Genomic DNA, 20,918 nt, shown 5'->3' with positions numbered 1-20,918 from the left:
CAGAGTCTGGTTGTTGAACTAGTAGATAGGGCTGTACTGAATACTTGTATTCAATTCGATTCAGCCCCGAATAGTGCCCCAAATACATCATTTGTATTTGGCCGAATAGTGATTTAAATTCAAATATGAATAATCTGGGGCTCTATTGTGCTAATTCCTACTGAAATAAACACTTGATCTCTGACTTCACGTTGCTGCTTTTATTATTTATGTTAAAAGCTCAATGCCCATTATTCGTAGTCGGCCGAATAATATTTTTTCATCATTCGTGTTCGGCCGAATAGTGAAATATGCTATTCGGTACAACTTTACTAGTAGGAGCCACGTTTTACATAGAACGTAGACATCGGAATAAAACATCCAGGTCAGGATGCATTCATTTTATGAGGGATCCATCGAAGCAAGAGTGCACATGTATTTGCTGGCAGGTGCAGCGGGAGCAGCTGGTTTACCAATGAACACGTTGAAAAAATGAACAGCACAGCTCCCACAGCTTCCATATGTAGATGTCAGCAATTAAGTATTGGAAGTATCTGTTTCACAACTTCAGTGTATAAGTGGCGTCTGGCTTCTTGTGTAGCTGCCCCATTTTGCAAACCTATATGTGTAAATGCTGCCTGTTAAGTAATGATGCTGCAATTTTAAATTTATTTCATTCTGTATGAGGAAATAAACAATACAGGATTAAGGCGAATGACTCCCTTAATCCTTTGTGTAAAGCCCTGGGCAAAATGAGCACTTAAAAATCTTTACTTGCCTTTGAGCTGGTATAAAATCTGATGTTTAAATTTTACCACGTACACATGTCTTCAGTTTATAAAATGTAGATTTTAGTTTTGTCCGAGAGGCGCCAAACCGTGCCCCATCAGTCTCTGCGTGGTGTCGATTTCCATGTGTAAGTAGAGGATTTCTGAAGTTCGTATTGACGTGCATGTGTGTGACATACATATGTAAATGTTATTTACATGTTGATATGTTTCTAAAATAATGGCCTAAACCTCTGAACTGAATTGCTCATAAACTTTCCTACTTGATAAAAACATGAAAGGCTTTGGCTTGTTTTAGTACTTGTATTTGTTCTTTTGACTTATTGGTAATCTGAAAACCAAGAGTTCCCTAAACATTGCTGGTGATCCTGTGGCCAGTTGGATTTTTGGGCCAGTTAAAATAAGTATGCATGAGAGAGATCTTTACATTGGAGGTCCAAATTCATCTCATTCATTTTCACTGTGTGCAAGTAAAAAAAAAACAGGGCAGGTTTGGGGTGTGTTGTATTAAAATTTTAGTAGCCTGCTCAGTAAGGGATTTTATTTAAACAATTTATATATACCCCTTTACTACTGTATTCAGTCTATTCAGAGTGCTGTACAAGAATCAACACTGTAGAAACTAATATATTGAATCATGGCAGACACTTAAGCCACTTAACGTTGTCCCAAATAGTTTCAAAAAGAGAGAATTCTAGTGCAAAAAGATAATATAGTTTTCTATTAAAAAATGGTGATCATTCAGGTGGAATCGAGTGTCTGACAAAGTTGAAGTTATTATAGCTGAAATCTGTAGTAGAGCCTTCTATTTCCTTTGGCAGTTCATGGGAAGGTTCTGTGCAATTATTAGAAAATATAAACTTGTTTTCTTATTATTTTGTAGGGTTTGGATAATTTATTTTGTTCTGTTGTTAGTGAGGAAATAGATCTTAGTCGGTGCTTGGAAGGGGATAGAGTTTTTGTAACGAAACAGTGGGTTTTAAGCCTATAACTTTATTATTTCTTGAAGTTTATTTCTCTAGTTTGACCAGTAGGTGGTGCATGTTTATGTTTAAGGCTGTTACAGAGAAAAGACCTGCAGTAATGTGGCCAGCTATTTTTGAAACTTGTTGTTCTGTGTTCTGGCCCAGGAGCTCAATTTGCTCTAGAACGTACTGGCTTTTGCTCCAGTCTTAGCCAGGAAAAAAATAGAGTAGGATCTCTTTGCTGAGGCTCTGTGAACAGTTATATGTCCTGATCTTCCCAGGTACTACGTAGATAGTATACAGATGTTTGGGTAGTATTATAATTGATCCATATTGTAGTTACCTGTTGTTCTGCTGATTGCACGTTATCTGATTCACTGTTCAGTTTTTCAGACAATAAACATTCCTTTTAGTTCATTGCCTCTGCTTGTCTGGACTGATAAAGAATCCTGGTGGTTTGTGTGTTGGGTCTGTGGGTGCTTTCTGGGAACTGTTGGACCACTGGGAGTGTGGCTTCAGTAACTTAGAAACCACTGGGGATAATTTGAGAGCAGAAGACTTGCCCAGAGGTGATTGTGACTGTCGGTGGGAGGAGAGTGCTAGTGTAGAGCACAAGCAGCAGGTGCAGGCGAACCTGAGTTGTGCTGGGGATAAACCCTCTAAGTGGCCGCAGGGGTAGCCCCAGGCGGGTGGTTAGGTGTTTCATGCAGTTTTTGAATGGTGCTGAGAAGAGGAAGAAGTAATCTTAGGGGACATTGCTGGGGGGAGAGGGGTTGGAATATGGCAGAGATTTAGGAAAGACTTAGGAATATGGTGAATTGGGAGGAGAGGGAAGATTGGGGTGAAAGAGGGAAGATTGTGAAGGGGGAGGAGAGGGAGATCCTCAGTTGGGGAGGGAGGAAGGATAGATGCTTGCACACCTCCCCTCCATAGGCGTAGTTTGACTGTTTCATTTGGGGGGGGGGGGGGGGCAAAGGATGGGCGGAGCATATTAGCATATGGGTGGAGCTTATTAGCATATTCATTTGCATATATACATATGCAAATGAATATGCTAATGTGGAGGAAGGAATTGAAATTTACAGGCAAAATATCACAGATGCACATTTCAAAAAGCTGACATATTTCAATTTATAAATTCTGAATAAAATACTTGTATCTACCTTTGTTGTCTGATCATTTAGTTTTTCTATTCGCTTTGGTCCCAGTGTCTTCTGTTTTATGCAGTGTCTTCTTTCCAGTAGGCTTCCCTCTGCTCCCCATCCCTCCGTCCCATCCATCTTCTGCTCCTTCCCTCTGCTGTGCCTGACCTGTCCCAATCCCATCCATCTCCTGGTCCTTCCCTCTGCTCCCCACCCCTCCCAGTCCCATCCATCTCTTGCTCCTTCCCTCTGCTCCCCACCCCTCCCAGTCCCATCCATCTTCCATCTGCTGCCCCCTATGCAGGAACAGGAACTTGAAGAGAAGGCTTCGGGGCAGAGCCAAAGGCAGCGTGTACAAAGCTACCGCTGCCAGGAACGCTGGAAAAGACTGCTGCCTGCGCTGGAGGGAGAGAGGAAGAGAGGAGGGTAGACGGACACGCTCCTCTCCGTCCGCTTGGCTTCCCTGCCCTCTCTGTCTGCGTCCCGCCTTCCTCTGACGTCATTTCCTTTTGGGCTGGACGCAGACAGAGAGGGCAGGGAAGCCAAGCGGACCGAGAGGAGCGCGTGCCTGCTTGTTTTTTTTTTTTTTTTTTTTTTTTTTTTTTTTTTTTTTTTAACTAGTGCGCTGGCGCCTCGTCGTCGTTTGGGGGGGCATTGCCCCCCCAGTCTACGCCCATGCTCCCTTCCCTCCCTGCCTCAATTTTATGCTTTTAAGCCTACTCCTGTAACCTCTATAATCTCCTCTTTCACCCCAGTCCCATCAGTCCACACATTAGGCACATACCTCCTTTATCAATTCACTTCCACACTTGCACCACACCCACTGCTATCCTGTTACCTGTGCACTTTGAGTATCTAATGCACAGAGTTAAATTTTAGCGACTGGCTAACAGCAAGTGATGCACAAAGGGGATCGCATGCAAATGCACTGCTTCCAGTGCAATCAGATCTCTCTCATGAATATTCATTGTGGCTATCCTGAAAACCTGACTGGCTGGGGTGCCTCCTGGGCCAGGTTTGGGAAACCCTGGCCTAGAGAGTGCACACTAATTCAGTCTTCAGCCTGGGCTTCTTGACATATCTGATACACACAGACCTGAGGCTAGCTGCTACTTCATGCAGAACAGATCTGCTTGAAGAGAGGTTTTGAAGAAAACTTGTAAGTGATGGTGAGGGCAGGTTGTGAAGGGGTAAAGATCCAAGCAGAGGGATGTTTAGTTGAGACAGGAGGAGGGTGTTGGATATAGGCTCCCATAGCTCATGTTCCTACCTTAGTCTGGGGAATTGCATACTAAGCTTTGGATTTTGCAGCCCTTATTGCGGCTGTGGAATTGTAAGAGACCAGAGAAAGTAGTAATAAACTTAGAAACATTTCAGGAAACTTGGGAAGTTGTAGATCATCAGGAATCCCAGGAGTTGTAATTGCAACATTTTCTATTATAATATAAACTGTGTTACCCAATCTGATAGTGGTCTCCTTACAGATAAGTTGTTGTATTTATTAATTGTATATAAAACTTCTTTTGAATTCAGTCGAAATGTACAAATGTGGAGGGTAATTTTATATAGGTCGGCCAAAAGTATGTATGCCAGAAAAAAAAAAAAAAGGTCGGTAAGATGTATGTGGGTAGCTTATAAACAGCATGTAGTTAGGTGCGCATTTTACAAAATAGGCATATACTCGCCAACTTGCCATAGGTAGCTAATGACCGTTTGTATTTTCAGCATCTGAGAGAACATTTAGATGATGTGCACACTGACATGTCCAAAATGGTGACCTGAGCCAGAAAGCCAAACTTTGGAGTGCTGGACACCCTCCTCCTCACTAAGATCTTTCTAGGATGGGAGAATGGCCTGTTCCCAATGCCTGGTCAGAGGAGGAACATGCTAGAATGTGTTAGGTCTGGGAAAGGCTGACCAGGCACTTTAATCACCATGCATTTACCTTGGCCAGTTAAGTGCTGACTCTGCCCCCAAAATAGCCAGTTTTGACATAGGCGCTAACCAGTTAAAAGTTGCTGAAAATGACTGGTTAGCCTCAACATTCTGTCCTCCAAATAGTTATCAATAGAAATCAAACAAAATAAAACATGGAAAAGAAAATAAGATGATACCTTTTTTATTGGACATAACTTAATACATTTCTTGATTAGCTTTCGAAGGTTGCCCTTCTTCGTCAGATCGGAAATAAGCAAATGTGGTAGCAGATAGTATATATAAGAGAAACATCAAAGCATTACTTTGACAGTCTGACAGAGTGGGAGGGTGGGGGTATGCATGGGGACATCAAAGCATTTCATTGATATTCTAACAGAATGGGTGTTGGTAGGTGAGAGGAGGGTAATAAACTGAGAAATAAACAGAGAAATACAGCTTGTGGTTTATAATGGGTTAGAAAACCCAGATCCTTATTCAGTTCTGTTTGTTGTGTGTCAAAATATTCAATCATTCTTATTTCAAAGGTCTTATGTTCCTGTATTGTTTTAAAATTACCTTTCAGTATTCTTACTGTGAAATCTCTGGTGCAGTGTTCTGGTCTTGTGAAGTGTTGCCCCACAGGGACTAACACGGCTACCACACCTCTCTACTCCAAATAGTTGAAACTGTAGATCCCATTGTTACTCTGAAATTCGTGCTTTCAAAATTCTTCATACCAGTTACGTACCCTCCTATAACTTTACTCACTTAGAAAAAGCACCATGTAATAAATGCGATCAAAGGTTGATGCCAGGTCAAATGGAGTAATACTGCTTGATGATCCTTAGATTAAATGTATTTTAGTTAATTTGTATAATTGAATATACTGCCTTTCAACAGATATCAAAGCAGTTTACGAAGTAAAAATTACATTCATCACAGTGGGCAAACAGCAAAATCATACACACGACTGGAACAAAAGGGAGGCAGAGAAATTGCACAACAATAAAAACCAGCATACAATTTTTAATATGTTAAAAACATAAGGATAGGAAAATAGAACAAGTAAACTCCACTTCTCAGACATTGAAGACATAGTAGCAAAAACATCACTAAATAGCCACATCTAATTTCAGCTGTTAAAGCACCTAAAAGTTTCTTGGTAATAAAACCAGTTCTAAAATCTGACCTATTCCCCTCTTTTAAAATCATGGTTAGCACATTTCTTGCCATATATGTGCATTTATGGCAAATTTTGACTCGTGGTGCTTATAAAATTATCTCTACTGAGCAGCAGAGGTTTATGTTTGGGGAAACTACTCATGTAATAGAAATTTCTTGCCTTTTGTGTATATACCATCTTCCCAGTGTTGTCACTGCAGCATTTTGCTGCTAAGTAAGGAGAGTGTAATGAGCACAGATGCTGCAGAGCATGCCAGAGCTATTTTGCCTGGAGTGGCAATCTTGTTTCATGCATGCTCTGTTTTAATTGTGCCATTACTATTTGTATGATTAATTTCAGAGCAAGCAGACAGGAGAAGCTGGTTTCTTGGAAGCTAAATTAAGCTTGGTGCAGTGCATGTCGTTAGAATGTAAAATTTTTTCTGGATGCCGAAGCAAACCATCAGAAGGATGACCGGTGGATCTGCACCATAGCACAGTTTACTCCCTTTACCTCAATAATGGGCAAGTGGCAGGGAAAGACTAAGCAAAGCGTACCGAGTACCCAAGCTTTACTCCAGACTTCCACATTTCGATATGCTGTTTCAACGATGTCTTTGGGCAGAGCTGGAGGCTGCTTTGATGCTGCATTGGGACAGAGAAGTCTCCCGAACCTTGTGGAAGGTGTTACATTTAATTCTCCTGCTCATACCTCTCCACAGCCTACTGCTAAGAGCACCCCACTGGTGGGGGGAGGAGGTAGTAGGGGGAAGCTGTTACCCAATGCCACAGTAATGGGTGCATCTGTTCTAGTAGGCCAGGTCCCGTTGCAGGGAGCTACATCAAAATTTTGCTGTGGTTATGCTTTGAACACAGATTCCTGGAAAGTCCTGTAAAGGGTTAATTACCCTGCAAAATGGTAGTGCACTTCCATCTGCACCAGTGGCAAGTGAGTACCAGGAGAGAGAAACTGTTTGAAGTAGAGAAAGTCTGACTTGGCAGGCTTTACAACTGAATTAAATGAAATTTGAAACAGGTTTGGTGGGAGCCTCAGCCGTAGTGAAAGAACTTGGGAGGCAAATGGCTGAAGTACAGGGGGTGCAAAGTGAAATGTTTCTGGATTTTGGGGGATTACATCAAAATTTGGAAAACAACTTAAGGAAGTTAAAACCTGAGGTTTTTGAATTTTCCTCAGATGCCCCATATGACGCCTAGGAACATTTTCAAGAAATGGGTGACATTTTAAAAATTCCCCAAGAAGTTTTCCCCCACTCAGTAAGGCATTTTATTTGCCATATAAGAGTTGACAAGCTGTGGAACAGCCTGCAGGAAAGGGAATGTCAGCTGTCTCGCCTGATAGCTTAAATATTAGTTATATTAGAGTCCTTCATTGAATTGATTGAAGATTATATGACTTCTTCATTGAATTGATTGAAGATTGTATGACTTTTTCATTTGTGTATGAGACTGTGAGAAAGGAAAAGGAAGGCTGAAGCGCCGAGCCTGCTCGCCTTTCACTGCTGCTGCCGGGACCCTGAGGTAAGATGACTTCTGGGCGGCACGCAGGAAGGCAAGGGCGGACCGGCGGAGGACTGCTGTGGGAGAAGAGGTCGGACTTGCACTTGGAGGAGAGGGAGGAGGGGCCTGGAACTTTGAGGAGGGAGAGGAGGGGGAGGGGGAATGCACCACCTGTTAAAAAAAAAATTTCAGCACCCCCATTCATTTTGAAAAGTTGGCTCCTATGCCTGCTACTGAGGGGGTTTGGGAATGCACAGTCCCCCGCTGCTGCGAGAACCACAACTGTTGGTGTCCAGTTTGGGGTAGCCATGTGTCTGAACCATGGCCCCTCAGTGTTGTGGTAAGTGCGGTGGCAGCCGTGACAGTGTATTTATGTATATCTATATATTTTAAATAGTCACAAAGCAGTTTACAAAGGGGTCCTTTTACTAAGCTGCACTATGAAGTGGCCTTAGTACACCTTTATGCTGGTTTTTCCTGCATGCTAAGAACAATTTTAGTGCAGCTGTAAAATGGTTGATTTTTTTTTTTTTGCATTAATGACCATTCACTATTCTCTCGTACTTGGCACTACTAACTCTGTCTTTAAGAGCCCTTCAACTGTAACTACTCTCCTAACAAGGCTCATATATGATTTTAACCTCCACCTTAACCATATATCATATAGAGATCATTCATATGTTTTTTGTTTTTTATCGCCTCAGCAGTGCACATGACCAACTTCACTCTTTTATTGGAAATCCAGAAAGAAAACATTGCGAGGCTGGTACTAAGAACGGCTAAGGGGGAGCCCTTGACACAGCCTTTTAGGGCGAAACATGCATGTCGGGCATTGTTGAACCCCTGGTCTGACCGTTCAGTGCAAGTTAAGTATTGCTTATAAGTAACTTAGAGATTAAAAAGTAAAATGAACAGTTAAATAAGTAAATGAAGAAACAGTTTAATAAAATATTATCGCCAGTGAGAATTTGGGTGCTGTTGAATGTCCAATAAAAGAGTGAAGTTGGTCATGTGCACTGCTGAGGCGATAAAAAACATAAAAAACATATGAATGATCTCTATATGATATATGGTTAAGGTGGAGGTTAAAATCATATATGAGCCTTGTTAGGGGAGTAGGTACATTCACTATTCTCACCATTAGCTTGTGGCCATGAAAAAAAAATTACCACCTTAGTACTTACTCCCTATTTTATAGTCAGTAAGGGCTCACACAGTAATGCTGCACTAACTGAATATTGCAGAATCACCTAATCTGTGCCTCCAGACATGCCCCCCTTGCACAAAACTTAAAAAAAAATGTATGCACCGTTAGCATGCTCCGATTTTAAACTTACAGTGGAACACCTGAGCATATGCCAAGGTAAGCCATTTTAAGCTGCAGAAAGTGTGAACCACAGCGTAGTAAAAGGACCCCAAAGACTCATAAAAATCAATCAAATAATAAAATGCAAATGAAAATAATTACAATTTCAAATAGAAATAATAAATTAGCTGCTATTATCCTTGCTTCTTTCTCACTTCCCCAACAAATTGCAGTGCAGTTAAATCCACTGATATTTTATTGATTGTACCAATCTGTTTTTTATGGTGTGTGCCTATTGCTACTCTGAAAATTACTTTAACTGTTTATGGAAAAGTAATGCTGTTTAGATTATGGGGCTTGGAGACTGTGTTGATGGGCCAGCTTTAATTTCACTGTGCTTCTGTTACTCAAGTGGGTTGTAAATAATACTACCCTGGCTGTCATTTATTGTCTGAGCTAACCAATTAAACTCAACAGTCCATGATCAGCCACACACTTTGCAGGCATATGAAAATGTTCTTATTTTATAAGTATTTGATAGAAATGAGCATATGTTAGCTATTTGGTATCAAGATAAAATTATACATGGTCAAATTCTGTTAATGGCACCTGAAAACTCGGCGCTGGAAAAAAAAGTTAGGCATGGTTTATAAAATATCCATAGTGCCTGTCCCTGTGACTAAAATTTAAGCACAACCGTTTACACTTTTTAAAACCTGATGTAAATGCCTACACCTAACTTAAATAATAACATGACTACTATCTACTGAAGAAAAAGAAATTAATTTCAAGTTAAAACAGTAGACTATTGATTCACTTACAAATAAATATAAGGTGTAAGGGGAAAGTCTCATACTGTCACAGGGTTATAATTTCTTTGTGATCTGCCCCCACAATGTGGGTGAAACCCTTTTTTTCGTGACTCGTATAATCATCTACAAAACCCCCACCTTCCAAGTATTCTATATATTGCAATGTGATAATTTTATATATGTCAGTGTATATTCTTTATTCAATTTGTTTCAATATATTGTGCAATTTAAGCAATTGTGGCAGCAAAATTGACAAAGTGAACTGTCTACATTTTAACTTGAAGTTTCGCCTAACTTAGACATGAATCAGACATATTCTAGAATACTGTACATACCCTTTTGTGATCCACACGTCAGAATTTATGCGCACCGTTATACAGAATACGCTTAGAAAGTTGTGTAAATTCTAATGAGAACTGATAATTGCTTGTTAATGGCCAATTATCAGCGCTGATCACTTTAAGCAATTAAGTTGTGTGCATAAATCGACTATGTTTGCTGATTTGTGTGTGCAACTTTAGTCACTGTTTATAAAATCTGGGGGATAATTCTATTTGTGTGTTCCACTATTAATATAGCAATATGGAGGTAATTCTATAATTGGTCATCTGGTAGGAGCCCTTTTACTAAAGCTTATGCATGCTAATGGACATTAGCATGAACTAAGTGCCACGTAGCACATAGGTATAAAACAGGATGTGCAACATTTAGTGCACACTAACCCTCAGATTCTATATATCATGCTGAGATTTCTACGCAGAAATCAAAGCATATTCCATAACGATGCGCATAACCTAATTGGTTAACAATTGCTAATTAAGCAACTGACACTAATTGGCATTAGAATTTATGTGCAGATCTGTCTGTGTATTCTGTAACGTGCTGCATGTAAATTCTAAGTTGTATGGTTGGAAAGTGGGCGTGAAATGGATGGGTGATGGGCGTTACTAAAATCTATGCGCATTTTTATAGTCCATGCCTAATTTAGATGTCTGCATTTACACCAGGTTTTACTTGGCATAATTGCCTGTGACTAAATTTAATTGCGTAGACCGGTGCACGTATATTCTATAAACAACGCAGAAATTTAGGCTTATTCTATAAAGTATGCCTAAATTAAGGTGTACTTTATAGAATGTGCTTAGGCAAATTTCATTTCGGCACCAAATTTTTAGGTGTGATGTATAGAATCTTGTCCTAATTCTGTTAGCATGTGCTACGCTTTAGTACTATGGTTCCTTAGGCACCTACTTTCCTTTATAGAATACTAATGCAATTACAAAAATACGTGCCTATAATTTAGGCGCATGCAACTTAAGCCATGGAGCTGGAAAAAGTGTGTGCGTGCTTAAGTTCCGGTGACACGTGCGTATTTTGTAAGCTGTGTAAGTCATGCCCAGACTTCAGTTGTGTGGGTATGGGTATATGTATGCCTACCTGTAAGATATAGGGCCCTTTTACTAAGCCGCGTAAGCGTCTATAAATGCCAGAATGGAGTTACCGCCCGGTTACTGCATGGCTCTTGTAATTTAATTTTTGGCGCGTGTCCCATAAGCGTGGCTGAAAAATTTGAAGCGCGTAGGTCAGTACCCCCCCCCCCCTCGGTTACCGCATGAGACTTTACTACTAGGTCAATGGCTGGCGGTAAGGTCACACGTCCATTTTTGGCAAATATGTAAAAAAAAAAAAAAAAAGGCCTTTTTTACAGGCATACTGAAAAACCCACGCCTATACTACCTCAAGCCATTTTTCAGTGCACCTTAGTAAAAGGACCCCAGAGTAACATAGTAAGTGATGGCAGAGAGACACAGCATCTTTTAAAAAGAACGAAGTTAGGTCAGACGAAGCTGGTATTGGAAGTATTGGGCTTACCCTCTTCCAGTTTTAACATTGTCCTAGCATATGCTTACCTTCTATAATTACCCTAATCACTCCCTTCCTTCTTCTTTCTTCCCTTACTTAATCTCTGCACAAAACTAAATGTATCTGTTATCCTGTAATGACAATGTTAACAAAATTATGTAAGCCACATTGAGCCTGCAAATTGGTGGGAAAATGTGGGATACAAATGCAATAAATAATAATATGCTGCCCCAGGGTTCCTTCTCCACTCATCACAGATGGAACTACTAGTCAGTCTCGAACTAGACCTAAATAGGACTGTCATAATGGCGATTTTAATCTGAAGATAGATATAAAGGAGTAACACAACACAACTGTGAATTTTATAGAATCTCTGGATTCACGAGGATGGAGACAAATCATGGACACTCCAATTCATACTGCAGGTCACACTTTTAGGTTTGGTATTTGAACCAACAGCCGTGGGGAAAGATTTTATGCATATAAGATCAGTTGAGTTTGTGCCATGGTCAGATCATGCCTTAATCTCACTAATACTAAACTGCAACACACACAACGAGGGAAAAAAAAGTTTGATGCATTTGTTTGAATAAACATTTATTTTAGTGGCATATTTTGGGTTATGCACTTGTCATTGTTTTGACTGATTTGCATGCTTTAAACATTTTAGTGCAGACAAAATGAATTAATGCATATTAACCTATCAATTAACATGTGCCCAGTCAATTTGTATGACATTCAGGCCATATTGAAATGGTTTTAAACAATATTACCGCTAAAGGACTTCAACAACATTCAGTCAAATGGTAATCTATATCAAAAATTCACCGTAGGGACTCACTCTAAATTCCAAAATTACATATTCACAATTCTTTATTAACATATTCAATAAAACAATACAATATTACAAAGTCTTACATTTCTCCAAGACCATTGATACTTTATATGATCTCATATCCTCAACAATGGGAAACAACAAAGTGTTCTACCTTGATTTTTAATTTATTCTCGAAGCCTCAAGTGAACTTGAAGAACATCCTTAAGATATTGGAATGCACTTGAATGGTCTTATAGAAATGTAATACTTTGTCATATTGAAATGGTGACACATTTGTTCTGGAAACTGGACTTAAAACTCATTTCACATAGGTCACTATTGGGTTCATTTTCAAAAGAGAAGGGTGTCCATCTTTCGACACAAATCGGAAGGTGGATGTCTTTCACTCAGGTACGTCCAAATCGGTATGATCGAAACCAGATTTAGGACGTCTCCAACTGCACTCCGTTGCAAGGATGGCCAATGTTCAAGCGTGCGTGTCGGAGGCGTGGTGAAGGTGAGACGTGGGCATGCCTAACACTTGGACGTCCTTGACCCATAATCGAAAAAAACAAGGATGTCCCTGACTAACACTTTGGGACGTTTTCACGCGGACCTGTTTTTCTTATGACTAAGGCACAAAAAGGTGCCTGAAATGACCACATGACCACCAGAGAGAATCGGGGATGACCTCCGGATACCCCCCCAGAGGTCACTAACCCCCTACCACCCTCAAAAGATATCTTTAAAAAAAATGTCGTGCCAGCCTCAGATGTCATACTCAGGCCCGTGACAGCAGTATGCAGGTCCCTGGAGCAGTTTTAGTGGGTGCAGTGCACTTCAGACAGGCGGACCCAGCCCCATCCTTCCCTACCTGTTACGTTTGTGGCAGAAACAGTGAGCCCTCCAAAACCCACTGTACCCACATCTAGGTGCCCCTCTACCGGTAAGGGCTATGGTAGTGGTGTACAATTGTGGGTAGTGGGTTTTGGGGGACTCAGCACACAAGGTAAGGGAGCTATGTACCTGGGAGCAGGTTGGTGTCCTGGCATGTCAGGGGGACCAGGGCACTACAAATGCTGGCTCCTCCCATGACCAAATGGCTTGCATTTGGTCATTTTTGACATAGGATGTCTTTGGTTTTGAAAATCGCTGAAAATCAGAAACGTCCATGTCTAGGGACGGCGAAATTTTAGGATTTGGACGTCCCTGACGGTATTTTTGAAATGAAAGGTGGACGTCCATCTTGTTTCAAAAATACGGGTTTCCCCGCCGCTGGATTTCGCCATTTTGCAAGGACGTCCAAATTGCAACTTCGACGGCCCTTTCGAAAATGCCCCTCCACATGACTTGTAGATTGAAGTAACCTTTGACCATTAATCACCTCAGCCAGAATTGATCCAGAGGTCAGAGATAAAAGGCCTCGTAGATGTGTATAAGTCCTTATGAGCTGATCATTTGCCATAGTCTTGTTTCCTTAAATTTTAATGCAATTATTTTGTCTTCATAGAAATCACTTTTCTAGAAGTACAGTTGCTACTGGTGGTCTGAAAGGGAAATCGTACTACACGATGACATTTACGATGAGCTTCCCTCATAAGGATGACGTCTGCTACTTTGCCTACCACTATCCATATACGTACTCAACTTTAAAGGTAAGCTGATCGCTAGCCTTGCTTACTTTATTCAGATTTATTATAGATATGATAAAGCAAATTTTTCTGACCCTTGCAAGTAGTCTTTTAATGACTCATTTATTGCTACTGGATTTTAAAAACGGTTGTTAATTCTGCTAAATAGCAGTATTCATATGCAGGAATGATTTTCAGTGTTCAATCAAATGAAAAATTGCAAGTACGATCCTTAACTGAAGGTGTTACGGGATAAGTAAATCGAAGTAAAAATGTTCCATCAGCTAAGTACAATTTTTATATCTGTGAAAAATTCGGAGTCCTATGTATTTGGAGGAGTGACCTAATGTTTAGTGCATCGGGTTGCAGACCTGGTGATTCAATTCTGTCTGCAGCTCCATGTGACCCTAGGCAAGTCACTTAGCCCTCTATTGGCCCAGGTACAATATACTACTTAGATTGTGAGTCCATTAGGGACAGTGACAGTAGCTGTAATGAAAATTGTAAACCACTTAAGTCGAGGTTATATATAAATAAAAATAAAAAACTAAAACTTAGTGTGCCCACTAGACTGGTTTCAACGTTAGGCTGTATATATGCATATATTAAGTACGTCATATGTAAACGCGGCTATTCTTGTGGCAGAATAATTACATGGTAAGGTCTGATGCATGTACTCTTTTGGCATACAAACATTAATTAAAACCTAAAATTTAACACCTGCGATGCCATGATGTATTTTAGGTTTAAAATGGAGGTGGTGTAGCTTATCATGAAGCCGCTTTGGCAAGACTGAAAATGTGTACAGGGAATAGACAGGAGGGGATGAGAATGAGACCGAGGAGGGGATATAGAGGAGAGACAGAGATAACAATGGGGAATAGATAGGGGAAGCTGAGAGGAACAGAAAGCAGAAGGCCAGGAATGCTCCTAGGGTAGGAGGGCAGGAACAGCAGACATGAGAGATTCTCAGTTTAGACTTCAGAGACCATCTGACTAGTCTGATTTTCATGATAATCACAATGAATATACAGTGGTGGAAATAAGTATTTGATCCCTTGCTGATTTTGTAAGTTTGCCCACTGACAAAGACATGAGCAGCCCATAATTGAAGGGTAGGTTATTGGTAACAGTGAGAGATAGCACATCACAAATTAAATCCGGAAAATCACATTGTGGAAAGTATATGAATTTATTTGCATTCTGCAGAGGGAAATAAGTATTTGATCCCCCACCAACCAGTAAGAGATCTGGCCCCTACAGACCAGGTAGATGCTCCAAATCAACTCGTTACCTGCATGACAGACAGCTGTCGGCAATGGTCACCTGTATGAAAGACACCTGTCCACAGACTCAGTGAATCAGTCAGACTCTAACCTCTACAAAATGGCCAAGAGCAAGGAGCTGTCTAAGGATGTCAGGGACAAGATCATACACCTGCACAAGGCTGGAATGGGCTACAAAACCATCAGTAAGACGCTGGGCGAGAAGGAGACAACTGTTGGTGCCATAGTAAGAAAATGGAAGAAGTACAAAATGACTGTCAATCGACAAAGATCTGGGGCTCCACGCAAAATCTCACCTCGTGGGGTATCCTTGATCATGAGGAAGGTTAGAAATCAGCCTACAACTACAAGGGGGGAACTTGTCAATGATCTCAAGGCAGCTGGGACCACTGTCACCACGAAAACCATTGGTAACACATTACGACATAACGGATTGCAATCCTGCAGTGCCCGCAAGGTCCCCCTGCTCCGGAAGGCACATGTGACGGCCCGTCTGAAGTTTGCCAGTGAACACCTGGATGATGCCGAGAGTGATTGGGAGAAGGTGCTGTGGTCAGATGAGACAAAAATTGAGCTCTTTGGCATGAACTCAACTCGCCGTGTTTGGAGGAAGAGAAATGCTGCCTATGACCCAAAGAACACCGTCCCCACTGTCAAGCACGGAGGTGGAAATGTTATGTTTTGGGGGTGTTTCTCTGCTAAGGGCACAGGACTACTTCACCGCATCAATAGGAGAATGGATGGGGCCATGTACCGTACAATTCTGAGTGACAACCTCCTTCCCTCCGCCAGGGCCTTAAAAATGGGTCGTGGCTGGGTCTTCCAGCACGACAATGACCCAAAACATACAGCCAAGGCAACAAAGGAGTGGCTCAGGAAGAAGCACATTAGGGTCATGGAGTGGCCTAGCCAGTCACCAGACCTTAATCCCATTGAAAACTTATGGAGGGAGCTGAAGCTGCGAGTTGCCAAGCGACCGCCCAGAACTCTTAATGATTTAGAGATGATCTGCAAAGAGGAGTGGACCAAAATTCCTCCTGACATGTGTGCAAACCTCATCATCAACTACTGAAGACGTCTGACCGCTGTGCTTGCCAACAAGGGTTTTGCCACCAAGTATTAGGTCTTGTTTGCCAGAGGGATTAAATACTTATTTCCCTCTGCAGAATGCAAATAAATTCATATACTTTCCACAATGTGATTTTCCGGATTTAATTTGTGATGTGCTATCTCTCACTGTTACCAATAACCTACCCTTCAATTATGGGCTGCTCATGTCTTTGTCAGTGGGCAAACTTACAAAATCAGCAAGGGATCAAATACTTATTTCCACCACTGTACCTATGGAAATCACTATCAAGCTGTGCGACCAACCTTTAACAGTTAACTGATATATTTGTGGGCACATTGACATCTGTGTTGCTTTCCTAAAGCAGAAGCGCATTTTATAAAATAAATTCCTACAATAATCCCCAGTGGATTCACAAATGCTCTAACACAAATTTACCTTTCCCCCGAGGAAGGTGCAGATATCTGCACATACTGTATATATGTATTTTATGAAGTGCATGTGCGTTTTGCAGCTCTGTCCAAACGCCGCCCCAGGGAAGCTCTGTGTACAGACTTCGTAAAAGTACATGATCTGAAGAGCTGCTGAGGGTGCCTGATGTTTGAGAGTAAAATTTTAAGACATGCCCCAGCCCCACCCACTCTGCTTCCTGGCTCACCCAAATTCTGCAGGCCACAGCACCAACATGCCACCTCTCCCTCTGACAGCAGGAGTTGCCTTAAAACAACATATGCTGCAGCAAGACTAGTCTGGCAGTAAGAGCTGTGAGATTTTGCTGGTCCTACTGACATCTTAATTCATCTGCTGATGGATAAGGGTTCCTAACCTTTTGACTGAAAAACCGGACACCTGCCCTGCTCCATGCCTCTTCCTTGCTCCAGCATGTCCAGCCCTTATCCTGTCTCTGTGCCCTGCCCCAAGTCCTTTGCCACATCTAATGTTTCACCCTTCCCCCGTCCTACTCCTCTATAACCAACTTTGTCCAATTAGGGTTGCCATCTCAGAAGAAAAACTGCCATATGTTCTAGGATTCTTTCACAAACGCCATCTGATGTTACAGCAAACTAAGAAGTTTTCATGCCGCCTTAAGGCAAACACACAGTCCCTCTCCTGGAAAACACTATGCACAAACTTGTATAAAAACACACTTGAGCCTTACCATACCATAACAACACTGCCACCTACGATTCAAAGACCATCAACATTATCTGTGAAAAGGAAACACTATAAAGATGATACCAAGCCCTTAAACACCAATCCACTACCTGGTGAGAAAACAAAACAAATTGGACTGTTACAAGTTCTCCATACAAAATACATGCTAGCAGAATACCGCACCTTGGTAACATGCACAAAGCACCGACACACATGAAACAAGGGACCACACATCAGTAATAGTGATATGAAGGCAAAAAACTGTAAACTTCAAGAAGTTAGACTTGCATGTATAACATTACTAGAGAAATAGAAACTGAGATGCACATATCCCAAAGCTCTGACGTGTTCCAATTTATACATTCAAAATAAGTTTTGTTTTTTTTTCCCCCACCTTTTGTATTCTGAGCATTTAATTTTTCCAGTCGATTGGATCCAAGTGTCTCCTCTGCTTTTCTCTGTTCTTCTTGTCTTTCCAGAGTCTCTTGTACATTTGACATTTCTTCTCTTTCCATATCTTTTCTCCATCTTCTCTCTATGTAGCTATCTGTCCTGCCCAGCATCTGTTCTGTCTGTGCGCATCCCACCCCGCCCCATGTTCAGCATCTGACCTCTTTGTATCTCTATCCTCAACTTATGTTTAACGTCACCCCTCTTTTCCTATCTCACCCTTTTTCATCATTGCCTCTGTGTACCCATTCTTACACCATGCCCAACATATCTTCTTTGATCCCTGTCTCTCCCTTTTCTCTTCCCTTCCTCCTGGACCCCACACCTTGTGACCTGAGTCCTCCAACTTGTTGACCAGCAGCAGTACAATCAAGGCAGACTCTCTGCCAACATTGGGTTCTCTCTGTATGGTGTTCCACCCACACGGAAACAATATATTGCATCATAGGAGAGCATAGGGTTCCATATGGGGACAGCTCCAACATTGCCAGAGGTAGGCTGCCTTAATCGCAGCTGCTACCTGCATTACAGGCCAGGTGAGAGGATGGGGTGAAGGACAGATGCTGGGGGAGGGGGGCTGGAGAGAAATGCTGGACTCAGGAGTGGAGGGTAGGGAGAGGAAAAGGGAGAGAGAGAGAAAAATGCTGACTGCACCTGTGTGTAGGAGGGAGTAGCTGGTTTGACCATTAAAAAAAAAAGCCAGTTGGGTGGCTGCTGAGGGTGGGACATGTCCCATTGAATGTGGGAAACTTGGCAGGTCTGGGTCTGTCATCATACATATCTGTATGTAAATATTCAACTGTAAACTTCTGTAAGGACTGTTTTCCAACGTGATTTACTTGCAGAATATTCTTTATGAAACTAACTCCCCTAAAGGTTATATGTAGTATTTTCAGCAGCACTGCCCCTATAAATGCCAGCTTTAAAGTTACACCTGCAATTAACCAATGGCACATCAACAGATCAGTGGTGAAATTCATTCCCTGACCGCTGGATTCCATATATGGGCACCTAATGTGCAAATAAATTAGATAATGAGCAAATTTTAATGATCTAATTGGCACGCATTAAAATTTGCATGCACATCTGGACAGAGCACCAATATAGTTAAAAGTCAAATATAAAAGTTTAAATTGATGTATTTTATTGACAAAATCAACACAATGTTGTGAGTAAGGGTGACAATATTATCAAAGGGGTAAAAAGTTCCCATCCCTACTACAGATTAAAGGGCCCTCTTACAAAGGTGCGGGAGGGCCTATGCACGTACAATGTGTGCCAAATTGGCACTACCGCCGGGCAGTAATTCTGAATTTGGCGTGCGTCGAATCACGTGGTAGAAAATAATTTTGTATTTTCTACCACGGGCCGCTTATCCGGTGGTAAACAGCAATTGGTGTGTGCTACATGCTTACCATGCGGTTTGTGCAGAAGACCTTACCGCTAGGTCAATGGATGGCAGTAAGGTCTCAGGCCAAAAATGGACACAAGCTGATTTCAGTTTTAGCGCACGTCCATTTTCTGGTCCCTTAAAAAAGGCCCTTTTTCCTAGATGCGGTTAAAAAATGGCCCAGCTCACACCCAAAAGACGAGCCCACACTACCGCAGGCCACTTTTTACTGCGGCATAGGAAAAGGACCACTAAGTCTCCAAAACTTCCATGGTAGATTTCCCATTTTTGGAGACTTTATTAGTTTGTAAGTGAAACATATGTGTATTGTATGTGATATAAAGACTCGTTACAGAGCCTGACAGGTAGTTGCTGACATAGAAATCTGCACAGGCTGAAGGAAAAATGTCAGATTTATATTCTTCAAAATCAAAATTTCAATGAACTTACAGTCTTCTTATTTTGGGTGAGAAGATGCATCTTCAGAAATTGGAATCCATGCATGACCCTCAACAGATCTATTTTCGGCAAGATGTATTATGTAAAACCTTGGGTGGAAACAGCTGTCCAGTCGTCACCATCACAGCCATGCCAGAGTCCAAGTACTATGAACACATTTATCAGTTTCGTAAGTAATTGCTGCTTTATTCTCTTAAATACTTTAAAGATGTTTAAATTCTTTAACAGATGGTTTTCAATGAGATGGAATATAGACATTGCACTTCTATTCATTTGTGACTGGGTATACTTGTTTTATGCAGCCTTCTGATGCTTATTGCCTTATAGATGATGATCAAACAATATCTGCAAATGTTGGATAAATCAGTAAAATGAAGGTCTTGTTACTTAGTGGTGTAAGTACAGTATTGCTGAGTCTTCATAACAGTTCTCCTTGGTTTACCTTCTCTTGCTGTTGACCATGATGTTGGAGCTTATCTGTTTCAAGAATAAATATTTCAAGCTAGTGAAAAGGATTTTAATAGGCATGATTATTTTTGTTCCTGTATTGGCAAAGCCATCAGGCCAATGGTTTGGATCCTCCGTGGATCCATCAACCTGTCTTTTGGGATTCGTTGTCCCTAGTGGAAGTTTTATAGTTTGTGATAGCCTTTATTGTACAAACAAAAGATATGTATAAGCTTTCAAGGCCACACTAGTACCTTCCTCAAATGAGCGTACATGTGTCAGGCTTTGAAGGGACGTTTCAAGGTTCAGGCTCTTTCCATGTGTATCGTTGTTTCTTCTTTGCTGATTTTGAAATTAGCAAAGATGAAAATGATACATGGGAAGAGACTGAACCTTGAAACAGTGTTATGCGAAAGTGAATCCATGTAGGTGATTGATTCTCTGTTGTGAAGAGTCGATCTGCAGTTCATTTGAAAAAGATAAGTTTTACAGGTTAATAAAATAGAATATGAAGTAGAAGATAAAGAATAACATAAAAACAGGAAAAAAATATATATGTATAAAAAATAGACTGATTTAAGATTTGTGGTATTTATATATGTGTGTGTATATGTATGTATATATATATATATATATATATATATTAGGACAGCTGTTGTAGTTGGTGATTTGATCATTAGGCATATAGATAGCTGGGTGGCTGGTGGACATGAGGATCACCTGGTGACTTGCCTGCCTGGTGCGAAAGTGGCGATCACCTGGT

The 20,918-nt window shown here is 41.1% G+C and overlaps 1 protein-coding gene across 3 annotated transcripts in view; it reads left to right on the top strand.

The window, feature by feature from the left end:
- Nucleotides 1–20,918, top strand: part of AGTPBP1 (ATP/GTP binding protein 1) — a 237,825-nt gene that overhangs the window by 155,497 nt on the left and 61,410 nt on the right. For all 3 annotated transcript variants that reach the window (XM_030193670.1, XM_030193671.1, XM_030193672.1), the window contains 2 exons: nucleotides 13,779–13,923; nucleotides 19,724–19,877. In XM_030193670.1, the coding sequence (XP_030049530.1) occupies nucleotides 13,779–13,923; nucleotides 19,724–19,877 (299 nt within the window). The remainder of the gene's footprint in view (nucleotides 1–13,778; nucleotides 13,924–19,723; nucleotides 19,878–20,918) is intronic.

Source organism: Microcaecilia unicolor, chromosome 2, assembly GCF_901765095.1.
Source record: "Microcaecilia unicolor chromosome 2, aMicUni1.1, whole genome shotgun sequence".
Classification (NCBI taxonomy): domain Eukaryota; kingdom Metazoa; phylum Chordata; class Amphibia; order Gymnophiona; family Siphonopidae; genus Microcaecilia; species Microcaecilia unicolor.
This window is presented reverse-complemented; position numbering and strand designations above follow the sequence as displayed.